Source organism: Seriola lalandi, unplaced genomic scaffold, assembly GCF_002814215.2.
Source record: "Seriola lalandi dorsalis isolate HSWRI2012SDOR001 ecotype SW California unplaced genomic scaffold, Sedor1 jcf7180002054346, whole genome shotgun sequence".
Classification (NCBI taxonomy): domain Eukaryota; kingdom Metazoa; phylum Chordata; class Actinopteri; order Carangiformes; family Carangidae; genus Seriola; species Seriola lalandi.
In genome coordinates this window covers 668,670-681,717 of record NW_019524899.1, presented here as the reverse complement: position 1 = coordinate 681,717, position 13,048 = coordinate 668,670, and the positions used below count along the sequence as shown (strand labels likewise).

The following is a 13,048-nucleotide window of genomic DNA, read 5'->3' as shown; positions in this document are numbered from 1 at the left end:
TAAGTTAACTACAATGATAACATTAATGTAGATATTTAGTAATTATTTGTATTTTTCAGACAGATTATAGGCAGAGAAAAACGAATATAATATAATAAAATTATGACTGGAAAACAACATCTAATATTAAATGTCAAGGAAACACAAGGATTTATCAGTTTGTATTTATATGTGTAGTTATCACTCTCGCTCTCTCCAGCTGCTTTACACCCCCTGCTGGAATTTCAAGTCAAATACAATCCACCATGTGTTCTCAAAGAGAAACTCTAGAAATACATGTAGTGTATGTTGACACAGTATCAGGAATATAACTCCAGACGTAACTCGTAAATGTTTTTGAACATCTTTTATTAGAGATTTGTACTGGGATGAGAAATAATAATACTAATATATATTTGAATATAACCAGAATTACACATGTCAAAAACAATGAAGGCTGTGAAAACTTACATATCAAAATATGAATATATATAAATATACAATACAGTGAAAAAGTTTTAGGCACTTGTTTAGATTCTTATCCATCACAGAGGCATGCCATTCATTCTGCAGCATGACAAGGAGCCCAAACACACATCCAGAGTCATACTGAACTATCTACAGTGACAGGAAGAACAAGGAGTCCTTCAACAGATGGTCTGGCCCCCACAGAGCCCTGATCTCAGCACCATGGAGTCAGTCTGGGATTATATGAAGGGACAGAAGACACTGAGACAGAATAAATCCACAGAAGAACAAGATGGTCCGAACAGCCTACCTACTAGGTAATATTGTACACATGTATTAAAAATAAGGGGCTGTTACAACAATTATTTATTTGATTTGGTGGTTTTTGTTTTTATCAATAAAAAGCATTCATGTCATTACTTTAGAAAGCATTCCCACTTTTCTTTGTGTGCCTATATAGTAAAGTACCATAAAGTTCTAGCAATGTGTAGCGAAGTCTGTATAAATATTATCATGACTTCATACCTGCACTTTCAGAAATAAAGTAATTATCTATTAAGTTTTGTTTTTATACAAGAAAGGAAGCCCCGCACAAGGCAGGGCATCAAAAAATTAGTTTGAACTCATATTGTTCCTCTCCACGGAAATCTTTAGTAAAAGGCGAAAGATTTATACGATCTGAAGAGAAACATGAGTGTACTGCCTGATTGTAGAAAACTTGGAGGTAGTGATCCGCCGTCATACACCCTACAGTGACGGTGGCACTGCGCCGGCACAATTAGTCGTTTGCACTGTGTATAAACTACTTATGTAAATACACGATCCAAATGTTAATCATTTAGATAAAGTGTTTTTTGTTTGTTTGTTTTTAATACAAACGATACATTTAACAAGCAATGTGAAAGGTTGCGCGCGGTGCATGACGGGTAAGGGATATGTTGCTCACGGTTACATACCACACGTGGGGAGCTCGTTTAGCCCTCGAATTTACCAAAAACAAACTTTCAAACAAATTATTAACACGCTTACCTGTGAAATAAAAAAAGAATGCAGTATATGATCAAGATTTGATTAAATGATGGATATGGACACCACACGCATGCGCTTTACTGCCACAGGGAGTAAAAGCGAGAGAATTACCTCCTGCTACTTCCGCTCTCGCAAGAAGCGTCAGAGTTGGTTGGGCTACAGTCGTCGTGAAACACTAAATAACTCTTGCTCAATAATCAAACGAGCAAGATGGATGAAGATGAAGTTTCCACATGTACTTCTGTTACACTAAATAATCGACATATTTATAACTTTTATCTTATTTTGTCTCCCTTTCTTGAAAAACATTTGCTAACCTTCTCTTATCACTTCCAGCCTCTAAAAGATCCTACAAATTTAAGTTGCTGACGGATAACCACTTTTAAGGTGAACTTTGGAGAGCCCAGGTGTTTTGTGTGTCAAGTGTTTTTAAAAAAACAAAAAAAAAACAAACAACAAATACTTTCTGATAAAGACCTAATAAGTCATTACCTGATGAGGCCTTGTCTTGAGTCAAAATCATGCGTCTGAGGAATTCAGTATTTAAATTTTAGGCTTTTGCTCTGCATGTTGCAGAATTACAGTTCATTAACTATGACACAGTGAATCTGCAGCCGGGTAGTATTTCAGCACAGAAAAACATGTTGCACAGCAAGTGTTGAGAATGAGGAGTTTAATTGGGCCCCTGAGGCACATTTTTGCCCTTAGCAGTGCAATCTGGCCATGGCTCTGTGTGTACAACCCAGGCTGGGCAGAGGGTTGTGATTCTGTGGGACCCAGGTAACAATAATCCTAGGACACTGCTGAACAGTAGTTGACATCTTAGAGACAAAATATGACTGCAATAAAATCAGACGGATCATACCAGTTTCTCTAGCTCTTAAAATAAAGGAATGCTTTCAGGGATGTTCCCAACATAACTGACCCAGATATGGCAGGCCTGTAAATGTCCTTAACATACACAAAAAAATGTTGGTTTGTATTTTCCCAGAAATAAGGCTACTCAACTGAAACAGCAAATGGTTTGGTGCCTTATACACTGATCGTGAATGATAGCTACAAGTTTCAGGATCAAGACTTCCATAGTGGACTTCTGTTTTCACTTCCTGAGTAAGTAGCAGAAAGATTTCACACATACAGATGGTCCAAACGTTTCACATTTCAGTTTTATGACCCAGTTTAGAAACGTTTCAGTTCGTCTTGTACAGGTGTCATGGCACAGCAGAGTTTGTCTGACTTTCAACACAGATGAGGTTTATTTGTGAAAATGTCACACATTCTTTGTGTAATCTGAAAAATTACAAAACTGAACTGTCAATATGGTTACTGATATAAATTACTTATTCCAATTTGTATTACTACAATACATTAAGTATGTCACAATCAGAATGTTAGAAGTACAACAGACAAATGGCAGTTTTGTGCAAAAACATCATCATCATCATCATCAATACTGGACGTATCAGAAAATACAGTTGTCAACATCAGACTGGCAGGGCATTCTGTGTAAATGTAAAGAAACAGTAAAATAATTAATCGGCTCTGAAGTGCAGGATCCATGCAGTATCAACAACACTCTGAACACATTAATGCAATTTTATTCAATTTTCCTCATCCTGTTAATAACATTAAAATCAGAACAGTAGCTCTGTGGTAAACCTCCTGATGTTACTCAGATTGTAGGCCAGAATTATGCTTTACAAACCATTTTGAAGAGGGCACTCTATCTTTGGCCTGCACCATGAAAACTTTTCGCCTTGGTCCTTCTACATCCAAAGAATTGATTGGTTCTACTTTATCTTTTGGTCATCTGTTCAAATATAAATATAGGTCAATATTTTAATATAAAAAATAAGGCAATATTCGTTTTTTAAAATGTTTCCCTTTCCTTCCAGAGGGATTTCTCATCCCACTGTGCATTTTTCACCATTCACGAAACCACATTGTTGTGTAGTGGTTCACACCAGGCTGTGCTTATCTGCTTCATCTCCAAAGTTATTATCAAAGGGACTGTAAAACTGATTATTTAAAAGTGTCTGTGTGCAGCTTCACCCAGCTTTATTCAGTTCATATGGCCTTGACATCAATAAGGTGGCCATGCTGGGCCCCTTGCCTCAGGGTCTTGATCCCCTGCAGTTTACGGCCGTGAAGTGTGAAGCGAGACCAGGCGGCCAGCTGCAGAAGGGCACAGGTGATAGGCACAAACACCAACATGTAGAAGCAGCCCAGGCGTAGAGGCGGAGTCCCTGAGCCAGAGGCAATGTCAGGCACAGAAACCAGAGAGTCCTTCACAGGTTCCCTCTCAAAAATATCATAACCTGAGGAAGAGGAAGAGAACACAACATGAGAAAAAAGTAGTACCTTCAATGAAAGCAAGACAAATGAATCAATTCACACATTCAACTCTTATCAGAATGGATGGTTCTCCTACTAAAATCAGTCTAGATTTTAGTCTTTTGTAACAAGGAAGCCCTGCAAAAAATGAATATGAGAAAAAGCCCACTAAAAAGGACCATAATAATAAAGCAATTTAAATATACAAATACTTTTGGTTTGAATGTATGGCTAAGATAGGTATGTAACACAAAAAAACTCATTAGATTATATTTCAAAAGCATTACTGGGACATAAAGTTATTTCCCTTATAGTAACAGTTCAAACTTGGGAAATAAGGTAATTTGCTTTCTTAGCCAGAGGTAGATGAGAATGTCAGCTCAATATAAAGCTACAGACAGTTAGCTTGGTTTATCATAAAGACTCAAAGCAGTCTGGCTCTGTCCGGAGGTAAAACAATCTGCAATATAACTCTGATAAATCATTTTGTGCAACCCTGTGCAGTCTAATTCTCCTGTTGTGTAAGCTGCACTTATTTCATCTTCAGTTCCCCTTTCATTAAGTTTCAGCTACACAAAACCTCATCAACATCACATTGTTAAACAGTTCATATTTGTACACGTACACACTGATCACTGATAGAGCTGGAATTCATGTAACTTGCTGAGCAAGCTGAGCTACTTGATACTTTGTGTGCCAGTAAGGAACAAACACACATGAATACAGTAACCTATAGCACCACTTTGAAACAAGCTTATTATGTTCACTTCCTTATGAGGACCGAGTGCAACTGTTTCTGTCTGTACCTGTGTAAACACAGAGCAGCCAGGTGCCGATGAGCGGCGCAAATGTCTGACCGGGTTTGGTCAACAAGGCAACCATCCCGAAGAGGAGCGCAGAGGCGGCTTGCTGCCGTCGGTTGACCACAAAGTCTTCGTCCACCAGATCGGAAATGACCAGCTTCAGCAGCTTGCACGTCCCCTCTGTAAACACTCGGTTACTAGGAGGAAGAGAGGGCAGATTACAGGCTTCAGCCCCAATAGAGAACATCCGCTGTAATGCAGTTTACCATTCATAATGGAAGGGAGTGGTAACAGTTCCTGACCTGACAGACTGGGCTAAGGTGTGTCTATGTGTGCAGAACCACAGTATATTGTGTGAAGTAACTTTATCACCTGTGGTCAGTGTTTTTTCTTTTTTTTTTTTTTAAAAACATCTCAGCTTGAAGCTTTCAGAGTTAGAGAACCAAAAGCATTCACACACACACACTGTTCACTGGTACCTCTACCACAACTGTGACTAAAACAACAAACCACATACCATCAGGGCTCAGCTGCAGTGAGTGCGAGAATGCATTCAAATCCTGTTGTTAAGTGTAAGAACAGCATGATTATTTCTCAACAGTGCAATAAGATGACTGGCTAAATGGACTGTGATAAAATGGGCTGTGCCCTCAACGCTGAGAGTCTGTCTCATCATAAACATTTTTATACGTGCTGAGTGGCTCCTGGAAGCAGCTCTCTGATCCATAGTTAATTTATATTTACACTTATTTTCCCCCCATTTAAGTGTTTTTTGTTTGTTTTGGGTTTTTTGTCCAGGGGTGGTGTTACTTTGCTCTATGGACAGAGGATATTTTAAAATGTACAGATGTTAAAGCCAGTGGAGGCTAAAGCTACATAAATAAAGCAGTGTTGCTCATCCTCTGTGACAGAGGCTCAAACAGGTCTTGTGGCAAAGACAAGCTAACACAATATTTGGATATAATTGTCACAAATGTTGAGTTGACTCAGAAACAGGCCGTGATACAGAGTCCTTCGCGTGTCCTTGTGAACCCTTTGATTCTAATCGTCCTTGATATGTGCTTGTTGTGTGATTGTGCAATCAGCTTTTCAAGTGACAAAACTTTATAAAAAAAAAAAGAAAAAAAGAAAAAGAAACGAGCAAACAAAAGTACAAGCTGTCACACATCGGGTGCGTGTGCTGATGTGTGTACGTGGCCATACCTAGCAATGAAGATGCACAGCAGATAAATGTGGTCAGCCCCTGCCAGCGCCATAACCACACTAAGTCCCAGTTTGAGCATAAATAGCCAGCGGATAACCTGGTAAACCCCGTAACGCTGGCACAGTGTCAGGAAATACAAGTTGTTCAGGTGAGGGGCAATGTAAGAGATCCCTGCATGGGAGCAGAAGCAGAGAAGCGTTAAAATAAATTAAAAAAGACTACAAATCAGCAGAAATAATAATCATTTTAAAAATAAAAGGATGTGGAGTGCCAACAAACCAGCCTGCAAATTAAAATAAAAACAGAAATCTATTCTATTGTAGCCACAATTTGAGAATTTCAGAATACCACCTCACTGGTTTTCTGAAAGCGTCAATTTATCATCTTCAATTTATTATATTATTTTTGGGCAAAATTGCATCAAAATCACCACGATGCATATTAATCTACTAATTGGCAATTAAAATCTGTTCTCCATACATCATTTCATCAAACAGCAGTCAAACCTAGTTACAAAATCACTCTGTTTCCTGCAGTCAATTTCAACATTGTAGTTTCTGATTTCCTAAAACTTTAGTCTAGATTGCCTGCATTGTTGTTTGTCTGTATAGTGTAGCTCTAGCACACCTGCATTAAAAAGAGCTGAATGTTTCTTTGAGGGATCTTACCAAGCAAGATAGAACCCGTAGAGGCAGAAATATTGTCAGAGAGGAGATGTTCAAGGAAAAGAGGGAAGAAGTTGTTGTTGAAGTGGCAGTGAAACACCTACAGAGGGAGTGAAAACATTAATAGAATGTAAATGAGTAGTTGCACAAAATTCTCCCTGCACTAACTGATTCATTATGAATGAATGAATGAATATGAGACAGGTGACAGAAAAGCAGATGGTAGTGTATTCTCATTACATAAAGACACTATGTAATGCCATGTAAATACTATGGACATGTATCTCTCCTTATAATCACATTGTGACACATTGTCAGAGGTTTTTAAAATGAATAAGTAAAATTTCCATCCCAACTTCTAATCTCTATTTTCACTTGTTGGAATTACATTCATCAGGTCTTCCCATCTCTATCTCTACTAGCCCTCGTAGCACATTCAATGTGATACATGTCTCACCTGAACAAGATTCATTGACACAAACCACATGAAGTTCCTGTGTCTGGAGAGCTGCTTGATATACTGTCCGATAGTGACAGGTTTTTCTGGCTGGGTAAGTGGCGCATGGCCAACACTAAGCCTGGAACAGAACAGAAGAAAATGGGAGGAGTGAGATAAAGAGGAAAAAAAACAAGTTCATTTCAGAATATCTAAATCTTTTTAAATCCTTACTCTTTGAGTGTCAGAGCCTCATCTTGTCTTGTACGGACTTCCTTTTGAAATCGATGCTGTAGCAACCTGGACACTACGAAAAAGCCCAAGATGGAAAAAGTGGCCAGAGTCACACAGAAGAAACGGAAAGAGTAGAAATCCTCCTTGTCCCAGAAGGAGTAGGAGAGAAAAACTGAGAACGAGCCAAGAGCGCTGAACACCGAGCAGTGAAAGTTGAGGCGCGTGCGATCGGTGGCGGACACGGCGAGGTCAGCCAGCAGGGCGCTGTGGTGGAGGTCCACCATCGTGAGGAAACCGTCATACAGGCACAGGCACAGCAGGAACTGCAGGCCTGGCCTGGCCCACGCCACCCAGAAGGCCAGGAACGACAGAGCGAAGAGAGGGCCATTTGTGGAGAGAGCCTTCAGGCGCTTTAGCACCACCTCTGGATTTGTGATCTGAGAGCCTGTCCTGGGTGGGGAAACAAAAATCAGCAGTAATTAGATAATAGTACACATTTTGTAATAATTAAGCAACTTCTCTGGCGCAGTGAGACTGAAGTTATAATAGAGCCAAAAAAAAAAAAAAGTAAGGCCAACAGACCTGTTTAAATACTCTCAAACTATTTGGAGGATATATCAGGGGCCACTTCAGCATGACCAGTGTTATATAATCACCAAAACAAATACAGAAACAGCACGCCAGGCCCAAGTTAAATAAAGACAAATAAATAAAAGGTTCAGTGATGCACATCTGTGCTGTGCAACAGATTAAAAGGTGCAGATATAACAAACTTGTCCACATAATAAAGTCATCAACTTTGTTATGACACCACTTTATGACAATACTGAGCCAGTTATTTAATCAGCATGAAAAACAAACACAGTTGGCAGCCTCATGTTTAACAAGGGTTAGCATTAGTGCAAATAATAAGCTCATTCAGCTTTATCTTCAGCTTACCAAGAAATATATTCTGAAAGGTCACTTCCTGTTTCTTTGCTTTTGTACACTATTAATAATTAGCTTGGACAAAAAAATATAACAGCTAATAATCACTTGTACAGGAAGCCTGTGTAAGAAAACCTGCAGCTGGAAATCCATGTGTTTTTTTGTTTTGTTTTGTTTTTGTTTTTTTTTTTACAGTGTTTCAAATGTTTATTTGGAGGGAAAGTTTATTTGCCACTGTGTTTTCTCTGAGAGAAAATGGAAGAAGGCAGGATGGAGACACTTACTGAGGAGAGCTGAGGAAGGCGCGATCACTCAGCCAGCCGAAGAGAGGGTCATTCAGGCTGTTCCATATGAGGAACACCGTCTGTGGAGCATCAGAGAGGGAAGTCAACAAAGCTATATATAAAAAAAAAATCAATAAATACATGCTGATGATGGCTTATTGATATTGCCCACCTACCAAACTGGTTAACAGCACTTACATATGTCCTTAAAAACCACTGCTAACTGTTCTGGTACATTAGTGCTAAATTTCAAGCCTGGACTACAGGGGAAAATGTATATCTCATGTTTCACTGGCACAGTTTCACTTACCTCTCCCACCCAGAAGGAGACCTTATCAATCTTGTAGACGGACACAAATGTCTCCACATAGTAAAGCAGGAACACATTGTGGAGGATGGAGGTAAAAAGGGCCAAAGAGCCGTAGAGCACTGCAGTAGAGAAGACGCCTTGCCAGCAACCCCAAACGCTCCTGCCCATTCTTCTTTCTCAGTCTCTCTGCTCCGTCTTTTCTCCGTGCCAAGCTGCAATCATCTCACGGCCTGGCTGACCCAGTGTCACCACCTCATTGTAACCTGCAAGAAACAGCGCAGCTCTTAAAGTTATTTTTAGTTCAGGAGTGACATAGAAACACAAAAAGACACGTCTGTGACACAAAGACATCTGTGAGTATTACTGGAAGTTACTGCAACATCTCATGGTTAAATCTCAGAATAACCCAACATCATGTTGACATTCCTGACTCTGTCTCCCCACAGAGTCTGAGGAGACCAAAGGGAGCTGTTTTTATAGCAATGGTAGTAAGTACCCATTAGTTTGGCTGTGGGCCACTGTTCCTTTTTCCTCTGGCCCATTCCTAGCTCTGTGGTGTTTGTGTGTGTGTGTGTGTGTGTGTGTGTGTGTGTGTGTGTGTGTGTGTGTGTGTGTGTGTGTGTGTATGTATGTATGTATGTCTGTGTTTGAGTTAAACTGCAATTTCCCCTAAATCATTTTAATAACCACTCCACCTCACTGTCCCCATAATAAGCTGCTCTTCTTCATAGTCAAACAACAAAAGGTGCTTTATTACCCTTGGGTGTCATATTCAACACTGAATTATGATGGTGTTTTTGAGGGTGTTACACAACGTAATCTACACCCACTGTAATTGCAAAGGTCATGAGATCTGATTTTTTTTTTTAAAGACAAAAAAGTGCTGGCTCGAGAAGAAAAAATCTCTTTATCTCCATGTCACATCATCTTGTGAATTACTGTTTATTGCTCTAACTGAGGACAAAGACTTTTCCAAAATGAATGTAAATCCTGCTGAGGTTTTATTCTCACTGTTTTACTTTTCCCTGAAGCCCTGAGTGCATTCTGGCACATCTCACACCCTTGGGAGATGAATTCACTTAAAAACACCAACAGGCCTCTTAATTCACACCTGACTGCCACAAGCTCAGACTTGCCCTGATCTACAAACACCCTGTCACATCCTCAGTGGGAAAGCCACATAATATCTCACAATAACAGTGTCTCAAGGCGAGGTCATACCTTCTGTCAGAGGCAACCACAATGTAATGTCTAAGCACGGCTCCAAAACCTCACTTTCATCTCAGTGATCTCACTTTCATCTGAGTGAGATAGCACATTTGGCCAAAGTGATCTCCTTGGAGTGTAACTAAAAGCTTTGCAGCCCTGTTCCCATCAGATCCGAGCAGTGAAGCGGGATGACTCTCAGCTGGCTGCGCCATATCGCATCTCTTAACACATATCTTACTAAATCAGAAGTGGTCCACTTGGTAACAGGCAGAGTGGGACAACATCTACAAATATCCAATTCATGTCCTCTCAGCCAAAGCAGATTCAGAGATGTTTCCAACTGTGGAAGGGCGTCTTGGCAGGGACACGAGTCACGAGTTACACCTGTTGTTTTCACTCTGATCGCCAAAAGATTCATGGTGACACCTGATCTCAAGACAGATTAACAGAACAGACATCTGAACATGACAAAAGGGGGCATACAGTGAGATGTTAGGCTTTACACTTAATCACGTGTTGAATCCGGCTCAAAATTTGGGAAAATAAGGTCCACTGAACCAAAGGCTAGCAGACTTTTAGAGTAACAAGCATTAATAACGTCCTATAAACAAGCTGGACGAGTAAAATATACAGTTTACAGGAAAAGGCGACGCTTAAACTCACAACAGCTAATTGACCAGGTGTTATCGGCTGTCAATTCAACAAGCTCATAATAATAATAATAATGATCAATTAAGGCTACAACTAACTTAACATTGCACATGTTGTGTATAGTGTGTTATGTCAGTCCATAGCAGCAGTCTTGTAAGACTAGCTACCACTAACAGATTGAGTTAAGCTAGCCGCTGGTTAGCACCAGCTAGCCTTATTAATATGCTAGCATTAGCTGGCTGGTTAACGTCAACAGGCTGGCTGTCTGGAGAAAAGAAAAATATCACAACCAACTTCACGTATATTCATAACACAGAAAATATTTGTTACGTACCAACAAACGAGCTGTTAAGCAGACTGAGTAAATCGTGTTTGGCTCGGTGGGAAGCTTACTTGTTGGCTCTCCTGCCTGCTACTGCTGCTGCTGCTACTCGGCTGTGTCTCGATCACTGCAAGGCGACGGTAGAGGCAGACAGTCCACGTCATGACAACTATATTCGGTTACTCACGTCCGTGACGACCGTAGTGGGTCTGTGGATGGGGTTTCCCAGCAGTGTACACAATCAGATAAGAGTTACAGCGCCACCCAGTGCCAAGCAAGGCTGATTACCAACCAGGATAAGTGGGCAAGTGCCCAGGTTTACTACGTATCATTTGTGTCAACATAATTTTGATTAATCACAGGTTTGTCACAGTAGTTGAACGACTGAAGTGCACCATCAACTCATTTATTAAAATTAAATGCACAAATACAATTACGACTTTCTCCAGTGCACATTCTGTTCAAAAGGCAGATAACATCAATCTTAAAACATCTCAGGGAACTGAACTGGAAATTCTGCCTCCTGTGCTCTGCATACAAATAGCTTGGAAAATGGCTAGATGACAAATTATCTTTCAACATTACTTTGAAAACCATGTAAAAAACCCAAATTAGGTTTATTTTCATAGCAAGACATGTTTTCCATTTGCAGCAAAAAAAAAAAATCTTGTTCAGTCCTAATTTGAACTGTTAAAGTTATTGATGGAAAACGTTGTGTTCTCACATTTTAATGTGTCTTTTTTGGTGGTAACTCACCCCTTTGTGACCATTTTACTACATGTGGTCATTTTGTGTCTCTTTGAGGTGTTTTGTGTCTCTCTGTTGTCTTTTTTGTGTATCTGTAGATTTTTTGTGTCTCTGAGGTTGTGTCGACATCTCTTTGTGGTTATTTTGCATTCTCTGTAGTCATTTTCTGTCTCTGTTGTCGTTTTGCATCTATTTGTGGTCCCCGTATGGCTTTTAAAAGAGCTCTGTGACTTTCAAACTTGAAATATTATAATATATTTCATACATAATAATAATCAGTTTTTTTTAATAATCAATTTTTTTCTTTAATAATCACTTCTCTGTTCATTTTATACAATGTCAGTAGACATTTTTTAAAGTGGCCAGCATAATTCCCTGATGCACAAGTCTCAAAAAACAGCTGCAATGCATGGCCTCTTGTCACATTACAGATGTGTATAAGATGTTAGCAGTTCCACCACAGACATTTCCTCTTTAACTTTTCAGATGGGTTTGTTTAAGTGTTTGAGCCCCAAAGGGGTCAAACTATCCCATATTTCACAGAAAGCAAAGATAAGAGGATTGTTCCAAATTTAATAAAAACTGAGTGGGAGAACTTTGTTTTTCTTCTTTTCTAATCATCTCATGATCTTTGAGATTTATCTAGTTACCCTTCTGAAGCACCCTTTTATGAAACATTTGTTATATAGAAGTGTCCTGTCTAGTTCCCACACTTCATTTGTGCCCTAAATCAGTGTATCCCAACCATCCCAACCTGCATGTCCCCTATGGAGGTAGATTTGACAATCTGTATGTAATTGTTTAATCTGTAAATATAAAACACCTTCCACAAATTTGTAAACTCACAGAAATATCTTGCAAATATGAAACAGATCTGCAAATACACAAAGAAATACCATGAATAAAAACATATCTGTGAACACATTCAATTAATTTACAAATAAATTAAAATTATAGTATACTGACTATCTTCCTAACATTTACAATTTCCAAACAGGCATTTGTGAGTCAATTTTCTATTTGTTCAGTGTGTTCTATGACGCGTTCTATTGAAATGAAAATTGAAAAGCGATAGACAAATAATTTTAAGACTTAACCTGCTCTACACTGATAATATTCAAACGCAATAAGCATACAACGCCCACGGTCCATTGCATTTACGTCTACATGTCACTACGCTCTTTTGGGGTCAAAATAAAAATGCAAATGCGTCTGTCAGTCCTCTCATCATGGCAGGTCATCAGTTAGGACGCCACTTCCTTGTCACCTGTTTGTCTGTGTGCGGCAGTGGCAGCAGCTTGTTTTACCAGGGCATAAATGACACAAAGCTCCACTGTGATATGCAGTATTTAGTGTTATTGGGAACTTGGGAACTGTGGCTGTGAGGATGAATTAAACTGAAATCAAACAAACAGCATCTCTCCACTCTTCATCCAAAAGAATGGA

At 39.4% G+C, this 13,048-nt stretch overlaps 1 protein-coding gene and 1 non-coding gene across 3 annotated transcripts; both read right to left on the bottom strand.

Annotated features, from left to right (window-relative positions):
* Nucleotides 1-1,030: 1,030 nt before the first annotated feature.
* Nucleotides 1,031-1,144, bottom strand: LOC111656187 (U5 spliceosomal RNA). The gene has a single exon (XR_002760847.2). It is a non-coding gene; the product is annotated as a U5 spliceosomal RNA (small nuclear RNA).
* A 1,480-nt stretch (nt 1,145-2,624) lies between these two features.
* Nucleotides 2,625-11,053, bottom strand: slc68a1a (solute carrier family 68 member 1a). Of its 2 annotated transcripts, none has more exons than XM_023407753.2 (9): nt 10,927-11,053; nt 8,674-8,936; nt 8,364-8,443; nt 7,153-7,602; nt 6,940-7,060; nt 6,486-6,582; nt 5,817-5,988; nt 4,617-4,810; nt 2,625-3,794 (listed from the first exon to the last, which is right to left on the bottom strand). In XM_023407753.2, exons 2-9 carry the CDS (start codon nt 8,839-8,841, stop codon nt 3,544-3,546), a joined length of 1,533 nt encoding a protein of 510 aa, XP_023263521.1. In that variant the 5' UTR covers nt 8,842-8,936; nt 10,927-11,053; the 3' UTR covers nt 2,625-3,543. The 2 variants fall into 2 exon arrangements, with proteins under 2 accessions (XP_023263521.1, XP_023263520.1); XM_023407752.2 differs by having other exon boundaries at nt 10,868-11,013.
* Between the last annotated feature and the right edge of the window lie 1,995 nt (nt 11,054-13,048).